This window comes from Lepidothrix coronata, unplaced genomic scaffold, assembly GCF_001604755.1.
Source record: "Lepidothrix coronata isolate B3197 unplaced genomic scaffold, Lepidothrix_coronata-1.0 Scaffold28, whole genome shotgun sequence".
In the NCBI taxonomy this organism is placed as follows: domain Eukaryota; kingdom Metazoa; phylum Chordata; class Aves; order Passeriformes; family Pipridae; genus Lepidothrix; species Lepidothrix coronata.
This window is the reverse complement of record NW_016690208.1, coordinates 2,180,556-2,194,667: the sequence shown is the minus strand read 5'-3', so window position 1 is coordinate 2,194,667 and position 14,112 is coordinate 2,180,556. Positions and strand designations below refer to the sequence as shown.

Sequence of the window (14,112 nt, the reverse complement as noted above, 5' to 3'; positions counted from 1 at the left end):
TGAATCACTTCCCACCCCATGTGTACACTCGTGCAGTGTGGGCTCAGTTACACTCTGGAGTTGAAAGCTGCACCTTTTGGTCTAAGTGAATGAGTTAATTCTACTTGAGAAGCCATACTCACATCGAGACTGAATCGCAGCTGATCATTAGCTGGCCCCTCCTTGCCAACACACTTATGGAAATACAGGCTGTAGAGCCCCTCTTGGCTATCAGAGCTGATGTTAAAAAAGAACTGCAATTAAAGAATAGGAAAGTCAGCATTCTTCTCATTCACAAGAGGGTTGCCCTGGTAAGAAGCCATCTCTACTGAAGCATGAAAGAATTCAGTCATTTGGGGTCACTTGGTTCCTTTCAGCAAACATGCTGTTCTAGGGGACATCAGCATATCTGGAAATTTCAACAGAATTCCAGATGCAAAATCATTGCACCTATCTAGGATTATGCACTCTTGGTTTTCCAAGCCTTTTAAGTATCAGTGTTTAACTCAATTCACAGAGAAGAGATAACAAAAACTGTCATATATTTAACATGGTGAAGCATAATTTTTTGATAATACATGCCCTGAAGCATAAGGAGCTTTTCTGTTCCTCCCCCAACTATGCAAATTGTGATAGCTCTGGAAATGAGATTTGTGTCAGATAACAGAATTTAAAAAGTGTGTTGGTTTATAGCAACCAACCATCACAAGAGAACCAGGCTGCTGAAACAAAGCATTAATCTGGTTTCATACAGAATATCTTCCCCCGAATCAGTCAGGTCACAGCAGTTTGTTATTAGCAATTTGTATGCACTAGTGGCATCACAGTGAACTTTAATATGCTGAGGCTCACAGACTGTGATATTTAGAACAGCATCACACCAAAGCCAGTTTAATAGCAGCTCCCACACAAAGAGATTTAGCTCAGCAAGTTTTTGAGTGGACTCCTGTTATCAGAGAGACATCTACACCAGACTTGTATTTTCCAGGGTAGTACAGTGGAGGAACTGTCTGCACACATTAAGTTTAGACACTGACAGACGCCCTACCTGAAATGAATAAGTTCCTCCGTCGTTGTGAACAGGATGTTCTTGTTCTATAACAGTCTGGGAAAAGGAAAAGAGACCTTTAGTTTTTTTAAGCAGGTAACCAACACATTTGGCTACATCCACCAGACAATGAAAATTGCATTCTGTGTATTTACAGTGGAGGCTGAGAGCAACAGCAAATACTCTCCACTTTCAGGCCGTGTTTACACTGCTGATTATACTGGAATATTCCCCCAGATTCTGTCTGAAAGAGAAGTGCAGACAGCTTCTTACCTGGGAGGATGTTGTACTGCGTTTGGACTTCTTACCTAGAGATAAAATATTAATGGTACATTTAGAGTGCTTGCATTTAGACATCCTCACCTTTTGCACATTGCCAATACCTTACTCACATCTTCCTGCACTTGTCAGCGTGGCAGTTTCCTAGATAATAATTAACAGAGATTCTTTCCCAGTCTCTCCTTACTCTCATGGAACTCTTCCCACAGCTGGCATTCATTCTGAATGCATCCTCAGATGCTAGGACAGGCTTCTCTACTATTACACCTTCCACAAAAGCCTACCCCAGAAACCCTTCCAACCTCTCCCATGCCAGTGCTGCAGGAGGCAGGTGACCAACACCAGATGTAGGTACAGCCATGACTTTTAATGCTAAGATTGAGAACTGTTTATCTCACTGACTAATCTCAACCTGGACATGGTCTGACAAACATGTGGAAGTCCTAATTAACCCTAGGGTAGGAAAAACTTCTTAGCTTTGCATTAAGGTCCCAGTAAAAAACCAAAGAAACCCCAAAAGCAGAGGTGACCTGCCAAGCCAGTATCTGTTCTGAACTTAAGACACCTGAGTTGATAGGAGCCTTCAGTAGAGCACCATGTCGAGTTCACAGTTTCACTCTACTCCTATAAGAAGCTTTTCCAACATCCCATTCTATGAGGAAACAAAAGTTCAAGACTTAAGCTTTGCTTTTGGCTCCCACACCTCAGTGCACTGCCCATGTGCATGTTACACTTTTTAACACCAGAAAAAGCAAAACTACAGCTGTCAGATCAGTTATCTTCAGTGCCATCCATCCTTGGTTCTTGACTCCTTAGAACAGCTGTGCAAACTTTTGAATGGCATCAAAGCTTGTGAACATGACAGGCCAAGAGAGACTCAGACTATTTCAGATCAGACTGCTCAACAGTCTGATCTGAAGCCTAAACTCTGCCAGGAAGGGATAACAGGAGCTAATCCCATTCAAACTGAGATTATAAAATTGTTTTGTCTGCTGGTGTGGATGCCAGACAAAGATTTGTGCCTCCAAGAAAAGATTACTAGTACAGTTACTTCTCCCTCCCCTAAGTGATAGACTAGATCTCAACTCTTTAGAGACATACAGACTTGTACAAATATTGGCTGGAAGGGACCTCTGGAGATATTTAATCCAACTTCTGACTAAAGCATGCCTGGTGTCAATACTGTATCACATTGGCCCTAGTTTTGTTTAGTCAAGTGTTTAAAACCTCAAAAGATAAAGGTTTACAGTCTACACAAGTGATCTGCTACAGTGCTGGAATACCCACCTAGGGAAGGTATTTTATTTATTTTCCCTCCTGAGACACTCAAGACTTAAGGGGAAACAGAAACTGGTTGCAATGTGTGCCACTACTAAATATGGCTTGAAATCATTGTCCTCCTAACCTTCCTTCAACTAGTTAGTGGTGGCCATAAAATTCCCCTCTTTAGCCTTCTTTTTGCCAGATAAAAGACAACCAAGTTGTCAAACCCTCCTTAAAGGCACTGAAGGTCTCCAATACTCACATTATCTCTCTGCTGGATCAACAGGACTGGTAAACACAAATCACTGAGCAGGAGAGACTCCAGCCCAAAAGGCAGCTTTGTGCACAGATCTACACAAGATGTGCACTAAGTTCCAGCCCAAGGGAACCCCAAAACATGACCAAAACACAGTGTTGGATGCACAGCAACAAGGAATGAACAGAGAGAGCACACACAAGTCAGGTTTAGTTGTCTTACCTTTGCCATCTGTATTTTCACTGGTCTTTGGAGGGGTTTTACCAGAATCACTGCTTGGTTCAGAAGTTTTTAGTGGCTTGGTACTTAAGGCAGTAACATTTTCCTCAGATATGAATGAAATTTTAGGTAACAAAGAAGCAGCTTCTGCAGAGAACTGTACCTTCACACTGAAAAAGAACCCAAGAGGTTTTATTACAAATTGAAAGAAAACTAACATTTATAAAGAGGCTATTTGTCACAGCCTACATATAACAAATAAATGAAAATCAACCTTTCTTGACTTGTATTTTGTAGACAGAGAACAGGCAAGAACCAGATGGTGACTTACAGCAATGTGGCACTGAACTGTGGGAAAAGTCACACTTTACATCAAATACAACAGTAGAAGAAAATTAAGTTCTTCAGCTTTGGTAACCAGAGTCTCCTTAGAAACTATGCTTCCACACAAACAGCTGAGATATTCTTGCAAGAGAAAGCAACCCACCCCCAAAGATCCTTCCATAAAATAGATAAGACAATAAAATGGCACATTCAGTGCAAGAGCTGCAAAAGTGACCCAAGGCTTCATTCCTTCAGCACAATTAAGGTAGGTTGCTGTCACCTGATGCTCCCTTTCCCCTCCAAAATGCAGCAAGAATTCTTGGACCATTTTACACTGCAGATTTCTTACTTTTACTCTCAAGTAATCCCTTAAAAAAAAAAAAAAGCAAATTACATGTGCAGCAGCTTTCCAAGCCCTTAAAAAAAATTTCAAGGGTTACATTATCTTCAACTAAAGACGTAACTTTAAAATGTCGTGTACACTATTTACTCACACTTTCTTTTCGATTTCCAGAAGTAAAATTACAACAGAGACATCTGGCTCTGGTGTCTTTCTCAAGATACAGTAATCCACTTCTTCATCCTGGTAACATGAGCAAAGCACCTCTGAAGCACCCTCTGGTTTATAAGAAATGGGACATGTTCCCCCCTCCAGGTAGAGGTCACCAGCCTTAGCTCAGCAAGTTGTAAAACCAAGTTATCCTTCACATCCTGCCCATGCCTAAAGTCCTCCCCCCACCCCTTTTTTTTATTTCTTCCAACCATTCCCAGAGCATGGTAGACTATGAGATGTCCCAGCTTAGAAGAGCAAGTTCACTTGTCTTGCTCTTACCAGGTAAGTGGAGAACCCGTCGTTCCTTGTTCGATCCAAACTGAACCCCACCTAGGAGACAATTGAGAAGAATCTGTCAAACTGAAGCCAAACCATTACTGAAAGAGTCAAAGATACTGCTTTCTAAATAAATCAACCTACATTTAAGGCAGAATCCAGGTATTTTTTTCATCATCTAACCAGACATAAAAACTTTTCAAATATAATAAACTTGCTGCCTCATCCACATCCACCAAGAAAAAAAAAATATATTGATTCAAAACCAAACTACATCTAGAGTACCTTGTGTCCCTGAACCTTTTAACTTATTTCAGTATTGTTTCAGGTGTTTTTGCTTGACAAAAACATTTAACACCTTTAGCAATAAGGAAGCTGAACTGTGCAGAAGAGTAAGAACTCAGATCTGTTTTAGAACCTAGCATTTCAGTCTCTCCATTAAAATCCCTAATACATCAAGTAATGTTAGAGTTCTCTAAAAATAAGACTGTCACTGTTCTGGAAACCTACTGACACAATGACCACATGATGAATTGCAATGCAACAGGACACAACATGGAAAAAACCCACATCAGAGGACTGCTTAGGAAGTTGGTGTTCAACATAAGTTATAGATGTGTGCATCGAGTTCAGCAGAAGATCTAATAAGTTAAAAGTTCATCCTTAAAGCAGAATGGAGAGTGCTCAAGGATAAATCTCAATATACATATTCCCACCCATGGCTCACAGAGGGGAGCAAAGCCAACAGCACCACAGCACCCCCAGTTTGGATCTGACACCTCAGACAACTGAAGGTCTCCAGTGCAAGGGGGATTTCACAGGAGGCTTCCCACAGTCCCTGGACCCCAAGGAACTTACTGATAAACCCTTCATGTCATAGCCCTTTGGTTGCTTCAGGGAAAGGTTGCTGACATTGACTCTCATGAAACCATCCTTGAAGAAGCCAAAGGTATTCAGGTGCACTTTCTGCCTCACATCATCCTGTAAGAAAGGAAAGCAAGTTTACAAATCACATGCAAAATCATCTGCAGCTGCAGTCAAAGGGAAAGCAGTGTGACAGATTGACACTTGTATAATTAGATGTTTCACCTGAATATTCAAAGAGCAAATTTCTTTAGGATACTTTAGGATATTTCACTGGAATGGACCAACTTTTCCAATATCCTGAACAGTAAAAACTTAAACATGTCTCTGCTAACTGCCTGGCTGTACTACTGGGAAATATGCAAGTGAAAAGTCTGGAAGAATTTAAACATCTAATTAAACAACATATAGCTACTAAAAAAACTCCAAAGAGACTGTAGATACATCAACACAGCTATTGTTTGAACACTGACTAATGTAACTGCAACAGACTGAAGAGGCATTAGGTGACTTTAGGGATCTGACCTCACCCAGAGCTGGGCTTTGGCCAAGTGTTTAGAAAATGCATTGTCACCCCATCAGATCATCTATGCTAGGCAGGGTCAATGTTTGGACAGTCAAGCACCTCACACAATGGCAAACTATGTGTATGGTGTGGATGAGGAAGTTTCTTATGTAGTCCTTTTCCTCCAAATAATTTTTAGCATAAAATAAAAATAATTTAAAAATTTGAGTAGAATAAATATGAAAACTAGAATTACTTGGGTTAGTTTCTCTAGCAGGAAAATTCCAACATCCTCCTCTGCTCCCAGTCTTAGCTGCAGAATAATTTCCTTCCTCTCAGTCTGGCAAGGAAAGTGCAGCTATTGATCCCTTGCCTTGCTCAGCTGATAAAGGTTCAAGTACAATGAGCTTTAAGGATCTCACATGAAAAGTAGTCAACGTCACACACAGCTGCCACATCAGATGACAAAAGGTCATATCCCAGTTACTTTGCATTCATAACTCAATAAACAGGTCTGCAGCTGGACCGTCAAACTTACTGGGTCATTAATTGGAAGAAAAGCAGAAACAAAGCAACAGAAATTAAAAAGCAAGTTGAAAATGTAATTTACTGACAACTTGTCAAGTGTTTTAAAAATAAAAAAATTGTTTCTTCCTCCTGCTTCTTCTAGGAAAAGATAATCACATTGCAGAGTCCTCTAACAAGAGAAGTCAGCTGCTAAAGGCTGACAAACTGTTCTGGAGAAGGTCCTGGAAGACTGAGCTAGGAACTGTACAAGTACAAAAAGTTCCCTCTTCCTCTACCCCAGTATTGATTCTGACATCTCTGCATAAAACATTCCTGATGCATAAATCTCACTCCCTGTGATAGCAGGACACTAATCCTGACACAGCTAACCTGTAATCCAGCTGTAATAAGATCGCCCCAACAGAATCAAGTTAACCTGGCAAATAACCAGATGGTTCCCTAAATGCTCAGAAGAGGAAAAAAAAAAAGTTAAGTGACACATGACTGCCAGCACATGCTTTGTTCAACAGAGCATTAAGCTCTGCTGGTTTTGGGTTCTAGGTCAAGAGCCCACCTGGTTCCTCTAACACTGCTTTTGATGTCATTTCCCAGTCAGAACAGAGAATTAATACTGGCTCTTTACAGAGCACAGCACATGTATTTAACCACATCTGGGCACAGAAACATTTGCCTGGGTGATTATGTGAGGGGAGTATGGGGGGGATAAAGTGTCATCCAGCCACAAGGTGTTTTGCACCTTGCAGACATGAACAGCTTCTTAATCCAGAGCACTTGCAAGAGCTGCTCAGTTCAATTTAAGTGTATTTACTCAGTTTACTGATATGCTCCCCCCCCCCACCAGATAATTAATATCCAACACACATCACTTTCCTCCCTGGTTTTATCTCAGCTTTGAGTGCTTAGAGTTTACAGATTTAGTTCACAAATCCTTCAGCTTTACATGATCCCACACACAAACACACTGTCACCAGTTGCCACCAAGCAACAGCAAGAGCACCTCCTGCTCCACATATTGACAGCTTAAAGACATTGGCTTACCAATAATGGTCTCACCTCTCCCGGGAGGTTTAAGGGGTTGAAAGAACCCAGCTTTTATTTATAATCACTCTACTGACCTCAGAAATATTTAAGTTCACAACAAAGGTGTGAACCCACACAAGTGAATACTCCAGCAGCCAAGTTGTTAAACACTGTGTTGTCAGCTGGAAGGTTTCTCTTGCAATCTGTAGCTTGGTTACTCACTAACATTAAACTTAACTCCATGTCAGACAAAGCCTTGCTCAGACCAACTCCCTCATTCTCTGGGACAATTTGCATTATGCAAAACAAAAGGCTTCAGTGTTCTGGCATTTAACTGTTAAGACAACAGCAACAAAAAAAATTTAATTTGTGGTCAAGAGAAACATTCCAACTACCAGCTACTTCTGGAATCGTCAGAAAATTGTTTCTGTCAGTCTTCCACACCATCCAATTTTTGTAGGGTTTTTTTGTTAGGTTACTAATGAGGTTTTTTTTCATGTCTCATTAAACTAATTAGGCTGACAACAATTGCTACTAAGGAAGAGAGTCTCCTCTGTCAAGGTTAGTCTAACAGCAATATTCAAGCAAATCACTTCTCTAACTCAGAAGAAATAAACTATTTTGTGCATTTTTATAAAAATAGTTATTTTTAGAACAGGAAACTGCACAGACTGTTGCTTTTTTTTTTCCTGACAACAAAACAGCTTCACCTCAGCACGTTAATTACAAAGATACAAGAAAGAAGCTGTTCTAACTTAAGCAATAACAGCTTGTTTGAGGAAACCTAGTATCACACACTCCCACAAAGCTGAGGTCTTTAGCCTGGCACAGTGTCAAGGCACACTTACAAGTAAGGAAGGAGCCAATGGCAAAAGCACCAGAAAGGAGACCTCACCATGAAAGGGCTCAGTTGTTGGAGCCTGATGTTTACATAAAGGCTGTAAAGAGGGGGATGAAGCAGAAAGGGAGAGACTGTGCTCTAACAATAAAGCTCATGTTTATACAGGGGGTGGATAAAGGCATTAATTCACTTCTACTCCTCACAGCACTTGGTGGGTCAGTGTTGCAACTTGCACAGAACACCTGCAAAACTAAAAGCACATCCCACTCTGGTGGGAAAAACCAGCAAACAGGGCTTAGTAATTGATCCAGGCAGTGAAGAGACACCCTAACACAGACTTGAAGCTGAAGGTTTGCTGCTGAGAAGATTTGCTCGAGGCAAGTTTGAAAGTTTTCTACATAAGGGTAAAGGATCCCCCCGGGAGAAACCCCTCAGCACTCAACCATTTGTCACAAATTCCTCAAAACAATAATGTAACCAGCACAAACCTCCTGATTCACTGCATTAGGGAGAAGTTTACTTTTCCTGAAGCAGAACAATACTCATGTGGTTGCACTTTAAGCAACTACATAGTCTGAACATCCCCCACCACTCACTGTAATCCAAAAGCTGAAGGGGAATTCCTGCAAAGTTCTGACTCTCTAAACTGGTACAAGAGCACAGCAACACATTTAACACTTTATTTAGCACTTCCAACCTTTCTATTGGCAAAATATTGCAAGTTGTTGACAAACAAAATTATCATTCTGAAGCCTTACAGAGCCTTCGTGAGTTACACAGAAGTCCTTAAAAGCACCATCCCAATTTCACAGTTCCTTTGTCGTGGAAAACGTGTGCAGCTTTCCAGGCAAAGCACCACAGGAGCTGCACATGTTCACTGTGACCTCCAGAACTTCCCATCCAAGGCCCTGAATAACCAGTTCTTCTCAAATACAGTCACAGCACCACACGAGGCTGTTCCGAAGCACACCCAGCAGTGTGTGGAACCAAACAGAAAGCTGCCAGCACCAGTTTCCCCTGCCTTTGCTAATAGCTTGAGTAGTCCAAAGCAGCTCCATCTGGAAGGGCAGTAAGGCAGCCAAACACCCTTTAAAGTCGAGTGGCCAGTGACCAGGACAGGAAGGCAAAACTTAGTTAAGAGGAAATTCAATGGCAACCCCTTTTCAGAAGCTTCCCCCTCTCTCTTATCACACCCAGCCTTCTGCCTCGCTTTTAACAGAACGCGAAGCAGCTACACCTTCAAAACACTGCAGTTCCAAGGCCTCTTCACACGCTCTACCCGGGGCTGAAAAAGCAGGGACGGGGCTGCGGGGACACGGGGCACAGGGGGCGGGAGAGTAACGGCAAAAGCAGAACACAGCCGGGCCCGGCCGGGCTGAGGCGCAGGGGGAAACCCCAGGGCAAAGTGAATAGGAAGAAGGGTCAGGGCCCCCAACGGGACGACGCTGGAGAGGTGGGCAGACCGGTCCGAGGCGTCGGGAGGCGCGCAGGGCAGGGCCGGGCCGCGCTCACCGCACCCCTTTGAGGGAGCCCAGCGCGGCCGGGGGAAGAACCAGCGAGGCCGGAGGCGGCGCGGACCTTACTTTGAGGGTGAGGTGGTGGACGCGGGCGCTGGCGGGGCTGACACGAAGCAGGAACAGGAGCAGCAGGAGCAGGAGCGGCCCCGGAGCGGCCCCAGCGCCGCGGGCCGCCATATTTGTTCCAGCGTCAGCGTCCCCGGCCCGCGCCGCTTCCGGGTCAGGGCAGATCACGTGACGAGGGCGCGTCATGTGACACCCGCCTTCCCACGCCCCCCCCGCCCCCTGAGGGACGTTCCCTGTCCGGGATCATTGGAATGGTTTGGGGTGGGTGGATCCTTAAGGATCGCTGCTCGCTCTGCCGGCAGCTGCTCTGCTACACGTTCAAAGCATCATTTAGACTATCCCGCTCCCCCGTGTGTAGGAATTGGAAGACCCGCTGGGTCTTGTATGGTTGGAATTGAGGCATTCGGGTGTCCAGAAAATCCTATAAAATGGTACGGTTTTCCAGCGTTTTCCCTATGACTGGGATCGATAAGCACCCTTGCTCTTTTTTTGTTGTCATTTCCCACCTGGAAGATGGAAATGATACGCAGAGGTGTCAGAACTATAAATGTGTGAAAGATGAACACAAGTTGGTCAGGCAAACCACAGACTGGTTTGGTTTGGAAGGGACCTTAAAAATCATCTAATTCCACACCCTGCCATGGGCAGGGACACCTTCCACTAGCCCAGGTTGCTCCAAGCCCTGTCCAACCTGGCCTTGGACACTTCCAGGGATGGGGCAGCCACAGCTTCTCTGGGCAACCTGTGCCAGGGCCTCCCCACCCTCACAGGGAAGAATTCCTTCCATATATCAAACCTAAATTTCCCTTCTTTCCATTTGAAGCCATTCCTCCTTTTCCTACTGTCACCGCAAAGTGTCCTTGCAGTCCATAAATTCTGCATTCCTTGCGTCCAATTTCAGCAATATCTCTCTTTCTCCTGGGCTTTGTTCATTGAAGCATGTCAAGGTTGGTTTAGCAAAACATAAGGTTCCAGTAATTTTCCCAAACTGTGTTCCCACAATAGCAGCTTATGACAAACCTTGTTAAATGCTGGCTACAGTGGAAAATCACACTGCTTGTGATTAATTAAAACAATTAATTAGACAAGTTATTAGGAAAGTTACATCATTTCCAACACCAGCACTCCAGTTGCTGATGAGCAGTCCCCCTTCAGCTTCTCTGGAGCTGGGATTAGAGTATTGATTTTTAATATTACCTAAAAAAAAGTAACAAAGAAAAGGATTTCTGCTTCCTTACAGGAATAGTTTTGCAGCTATTCAAACATTTAAACTAGCAGCTGTAGTCCCACTTAAAAATGAAACAACAAGCAGGTTGGACCTGCTTCCCGTGACTTTTCTTGCTCAAACCAAGAGTGACACAAAAAGCTGAGTGAACAAGAATAGCAGAAATTAAAATGTCTTTTTGGTTAACACATTGCTAAAAAAAAAATTGAAGGACTATGCAATGGGAAGCAATGAATGTAAACAAATGTAGTTCTTCAGTGGGGAGCCCTGCGCTGTCAGCTCCTGGAATTCAGACATTCTGATTTTCCCTTTCAGTGTATGAAGTAACAACAGTGCAAGTTCTGTTGCCTAGACATAGAAAAACCATTGGACTGGACCAGGTGAATAGCAAAATGCAAATAAGGGTGAAAAGGCAGAGAAAAATAAATAGCCTTGACCTTTATTTTATCAAGATTATGTAGAATGTCCCATCTTTATTTAGAGAGGTGATTCAGATGTTACCGTACATTTCTTCTTGCAATTTCACTTCCCCCTTTTATATTCTTAGATAATAAAATAAACACAGAAGTTTTGCCATCGGCCAACGAAACCTGGACTGGTACCAGAAAATATCTGGAAGCAGGAAAAGAATCTGTTTTTCTAGTAATATTCCTTCTCTGGGCAGTACATGTGGGTGCCACTAGATGTCCTGGCAGCATCAGCCCTTCCGCTGCACGGAGCTGCACAAGACAGATTGTAAGAAACGTATGGAACTACAAACATCGGATAATTTATTCTAAAAAACTCTGATCCAGATATTTTCCTGGAATTAGTTCTGAGGAGTTTTTTTTATGCTGTAATGATTACAATTCCTGCGCACGGACCACGTGGGAAACCTGGAGAGTTTTGACTCCTAAGAAACAGCTGCTTTGCAACCACAGCTGTGGCACAGGGTGTCCTGCCTTGCTCCACTCCCAAGTATCAGGCACACTTTGACTACTTCAGTGGTCAAAGAGCACGTGGCATTTCCCTGTAGTTCTGGGTACTGATTCATCTGAAGAGCCTTTCTTAGTCTGAGGATTATTCCTTAGAGAAATCAGGGATTTTTATGCCACAGACTAGAAACTGTCTGATGATCTTTATTTTTTTCAGTGTTTCTGCAACTATTAGGATATTGTAGTAACTAAGTTCTCCACTTACCTACACTGAATGATTACAAAAATAGAATTTATAACACGCTTACTTTCTTTGTGTATTCATTTCTCTAAGAATTTTTGTGTTAAAAGATGCCTGTACCTAAATTTACATCTCTATCAATATGCAAACCAGCTGCTGTCCATCATGTAACAGAAATTCTCATCACTATATTGATATGTTTCCATTGTGGCTTCCAGACAAGATTCTCTGTGCTCTAAATGTCCTGTTCCAGCACATATAGTTATTCTTAGCCTGGATATCTTTTTCTTTATTCTGTCATTTTAAGCAAACAAAAAAACAAATCTAATTAGAACCCTTCACAGATTTTGTTACATTTTTTTTTTCGTGTATCATGGCCAACTATTGAAATTGGTACAGGTATGGAGTGGGAAGATGAGCAAGATAAAAGAGACACAGTGCAGGAGCCACTCAGTCCCTGGGCAAGGAGAGAAGAGCACACTCAGGGCTGGAGCTGGAAACAGCCAAAATCCAGGTCATCTGGTGAGTTCACAGCCATGAGACAGGGGCAAGGCTGAGCTGAGAAGTCAGTCTGCAGTTTGGGTGGTGGTAATTAAGGTCAGTCACAGCCTAACAATGTGCATCCACAGGGATGAGGCAGGTCTGCAGAAAGGCCAAATGTGAGCCAGGCTCCACATAACAGGGTTTATAACCAGGCATAGGCTGAGCTGGAGTCAGGACCCCCTACAACATGGGGCAAGACAACTGGGCTTTCAGACCAGAGCTTAAATGGAGCTCCTGGGTGCATGGACAGAGGCCCCAGGCAGGGCTGGCCAGGGCCATTACGCTTTATTACGGTTTATCAGGTCTTAATCAGTCCCCTCTGGGGACTGATGGGTCATTAAAGAGCACCCAGGTCCCAGGCTGTGTGTCTGAATGACCTGTGCAGTGTTGTAAGAGCAGAAAGGAAACAGCTGTGATGGTGATGGCCTCAAGGAAAGGTGTGTCCTCTTCCTTTCCTGGTGCTGTTTCAGTCCCAGTGTATGAGAGGTTACGAGCAGCATCCACGTTCCTTATCTTGGACATGGATGATATGGGTAGAGTTATAAAATCAAAGGGAAGCAGCTGTATGGGTGATAACTGGGAGGAAAGGTAGGTCTTCTTCCTGCTCTACCCTGGAAGCTGGAAGTGCTTGTACTTGCTCTGAAAGTTGTGATTTTTCTTTCTTTGCATAAGTAAACAAACACAGAGAAAAGGGCTTAGATTGAACTGTAGTTTAGGGATTTATTTTATCTCCTTTATGTAGTTTCTCAATCATTTAGCAGCTAATCTGGCAATTTTCAAGTGGGATTGAGGTTTTCTAAACAAAATCTTGGCTTTCTAAAAGGGGAATTACCTCTGCTTGGAATTATGAGCTGAATTTGGGAGTGTTCTGAATCATAACAACAGGAGGGGTAAACACAGAGAATTTACAGGAATAGGCCCATATCTGGAAAACAGATCTGCATGGTCTTGTTCTCAGCGTGGCTGAGGGAAAACTCCTACCAGCTTCTGTGTTGCTCAGATATGGATTATGCAAACTGAATAAATAAGGGCTAGGTAATGCAACTTATAAATGTCATTTTGAGTTATTTTTTGAGACTGAGAACTCCTGAGCTTTCCAGCATCTACTTCAGCATAAAGGGCTCTTAAAGCTCCTGTCATTTCTAATTACATTAGTAATTAGGGACTAGCCAAGCTGCAGGCCCTGTTGTTTTGGGCACTGTACAACTGAAAGTAATAATGTAAGTGGCAGTCCCTGCCTTGGAGAGTTTCAGGCTAAACAATAAAGACAGCCAAAGAAAGTCCTGTTCTAGAAGCATCTAGAATTTTATTTAGTTTTTGTCTTGAGCCTCTGTCCACACAAATTTTGCTATCTTGTCATAGTTTTTTGCATGGCTTATTCAAATGTACCATCATAATACAAAACTTGTATTTCTGGCCTTTATCTTTCTGGAACTGGTGGAGCATTTCTATCTCTTGGTGTGGACAGGTTTCCCTGCCCGTGCTGGTGTAACAGGTTTGCCTTGTTCCCCTCCCAGCTCTTTGTGCAAAAGGAAATTCCACAGCAACCTTACCTCAGATGATACCAGCGCTGCTTTCTGTTTCTGTACATTCTTTTCCTACAAGTATTTATGTGTTAAGCTCTCAAAAAGTCTCGATGCAACTGTGCTGT

At 42.9% G+C, this 14,112-nt stretch overlaps 1 protein-coding gene across 3 annotated transcripts in view; it reads right to left on the bottom strand.

The window, feature by feature from the left end:
- Window positions 1–9,684, bottom strand: part of GPR107 (G protein-coupled receptor 107) — a 37,478-nt gene extending 27,794 nt beyond the window's left edge. For all 3 annotated transcript variants that reach the window (XM_017810310.1, XM_017810311.1, XM_017810312.1), the window contains exons 1-8: window positions 9,539–9,684; window positions 5,056–5,178; window positions 4,201–4,251; window positions 3,863–3,951; window positions 3,048–3,214; window positions 1,301–1,335; window positions 1,028–1,084; window positions 123–233 (exon numbers count right to left, since the gene is read on the bottom strand). In XM_017810310.1, coding sequence (XP_017665799.1) covers window positions 123–233; window positions 1,028–1,084; window positions 1,301–1,335; window positions 3,048–3,214; window positions 3,863–3,951; window positions 4,201–4,251; window positions 5,056–5,178; window positions 9,539–9,649 — 744 coding nt within the window. In that variant the 5' untranslated portion in view covers window positions 9,650–9,684. The remainder of the gene's footprint in view (window positions 1–122; window positions 234–1,027; window positions 1,085–1,300; window positions 1,336–3,047; window positions 3,215–3,862; window positions 3,952–4,200; window positions 4,252–5,055; window positions 5,179–9,538) is intronic.
- Between the last annotated feature and the right edge of the window lie 4,428 nt (window positions 9,685–14,112).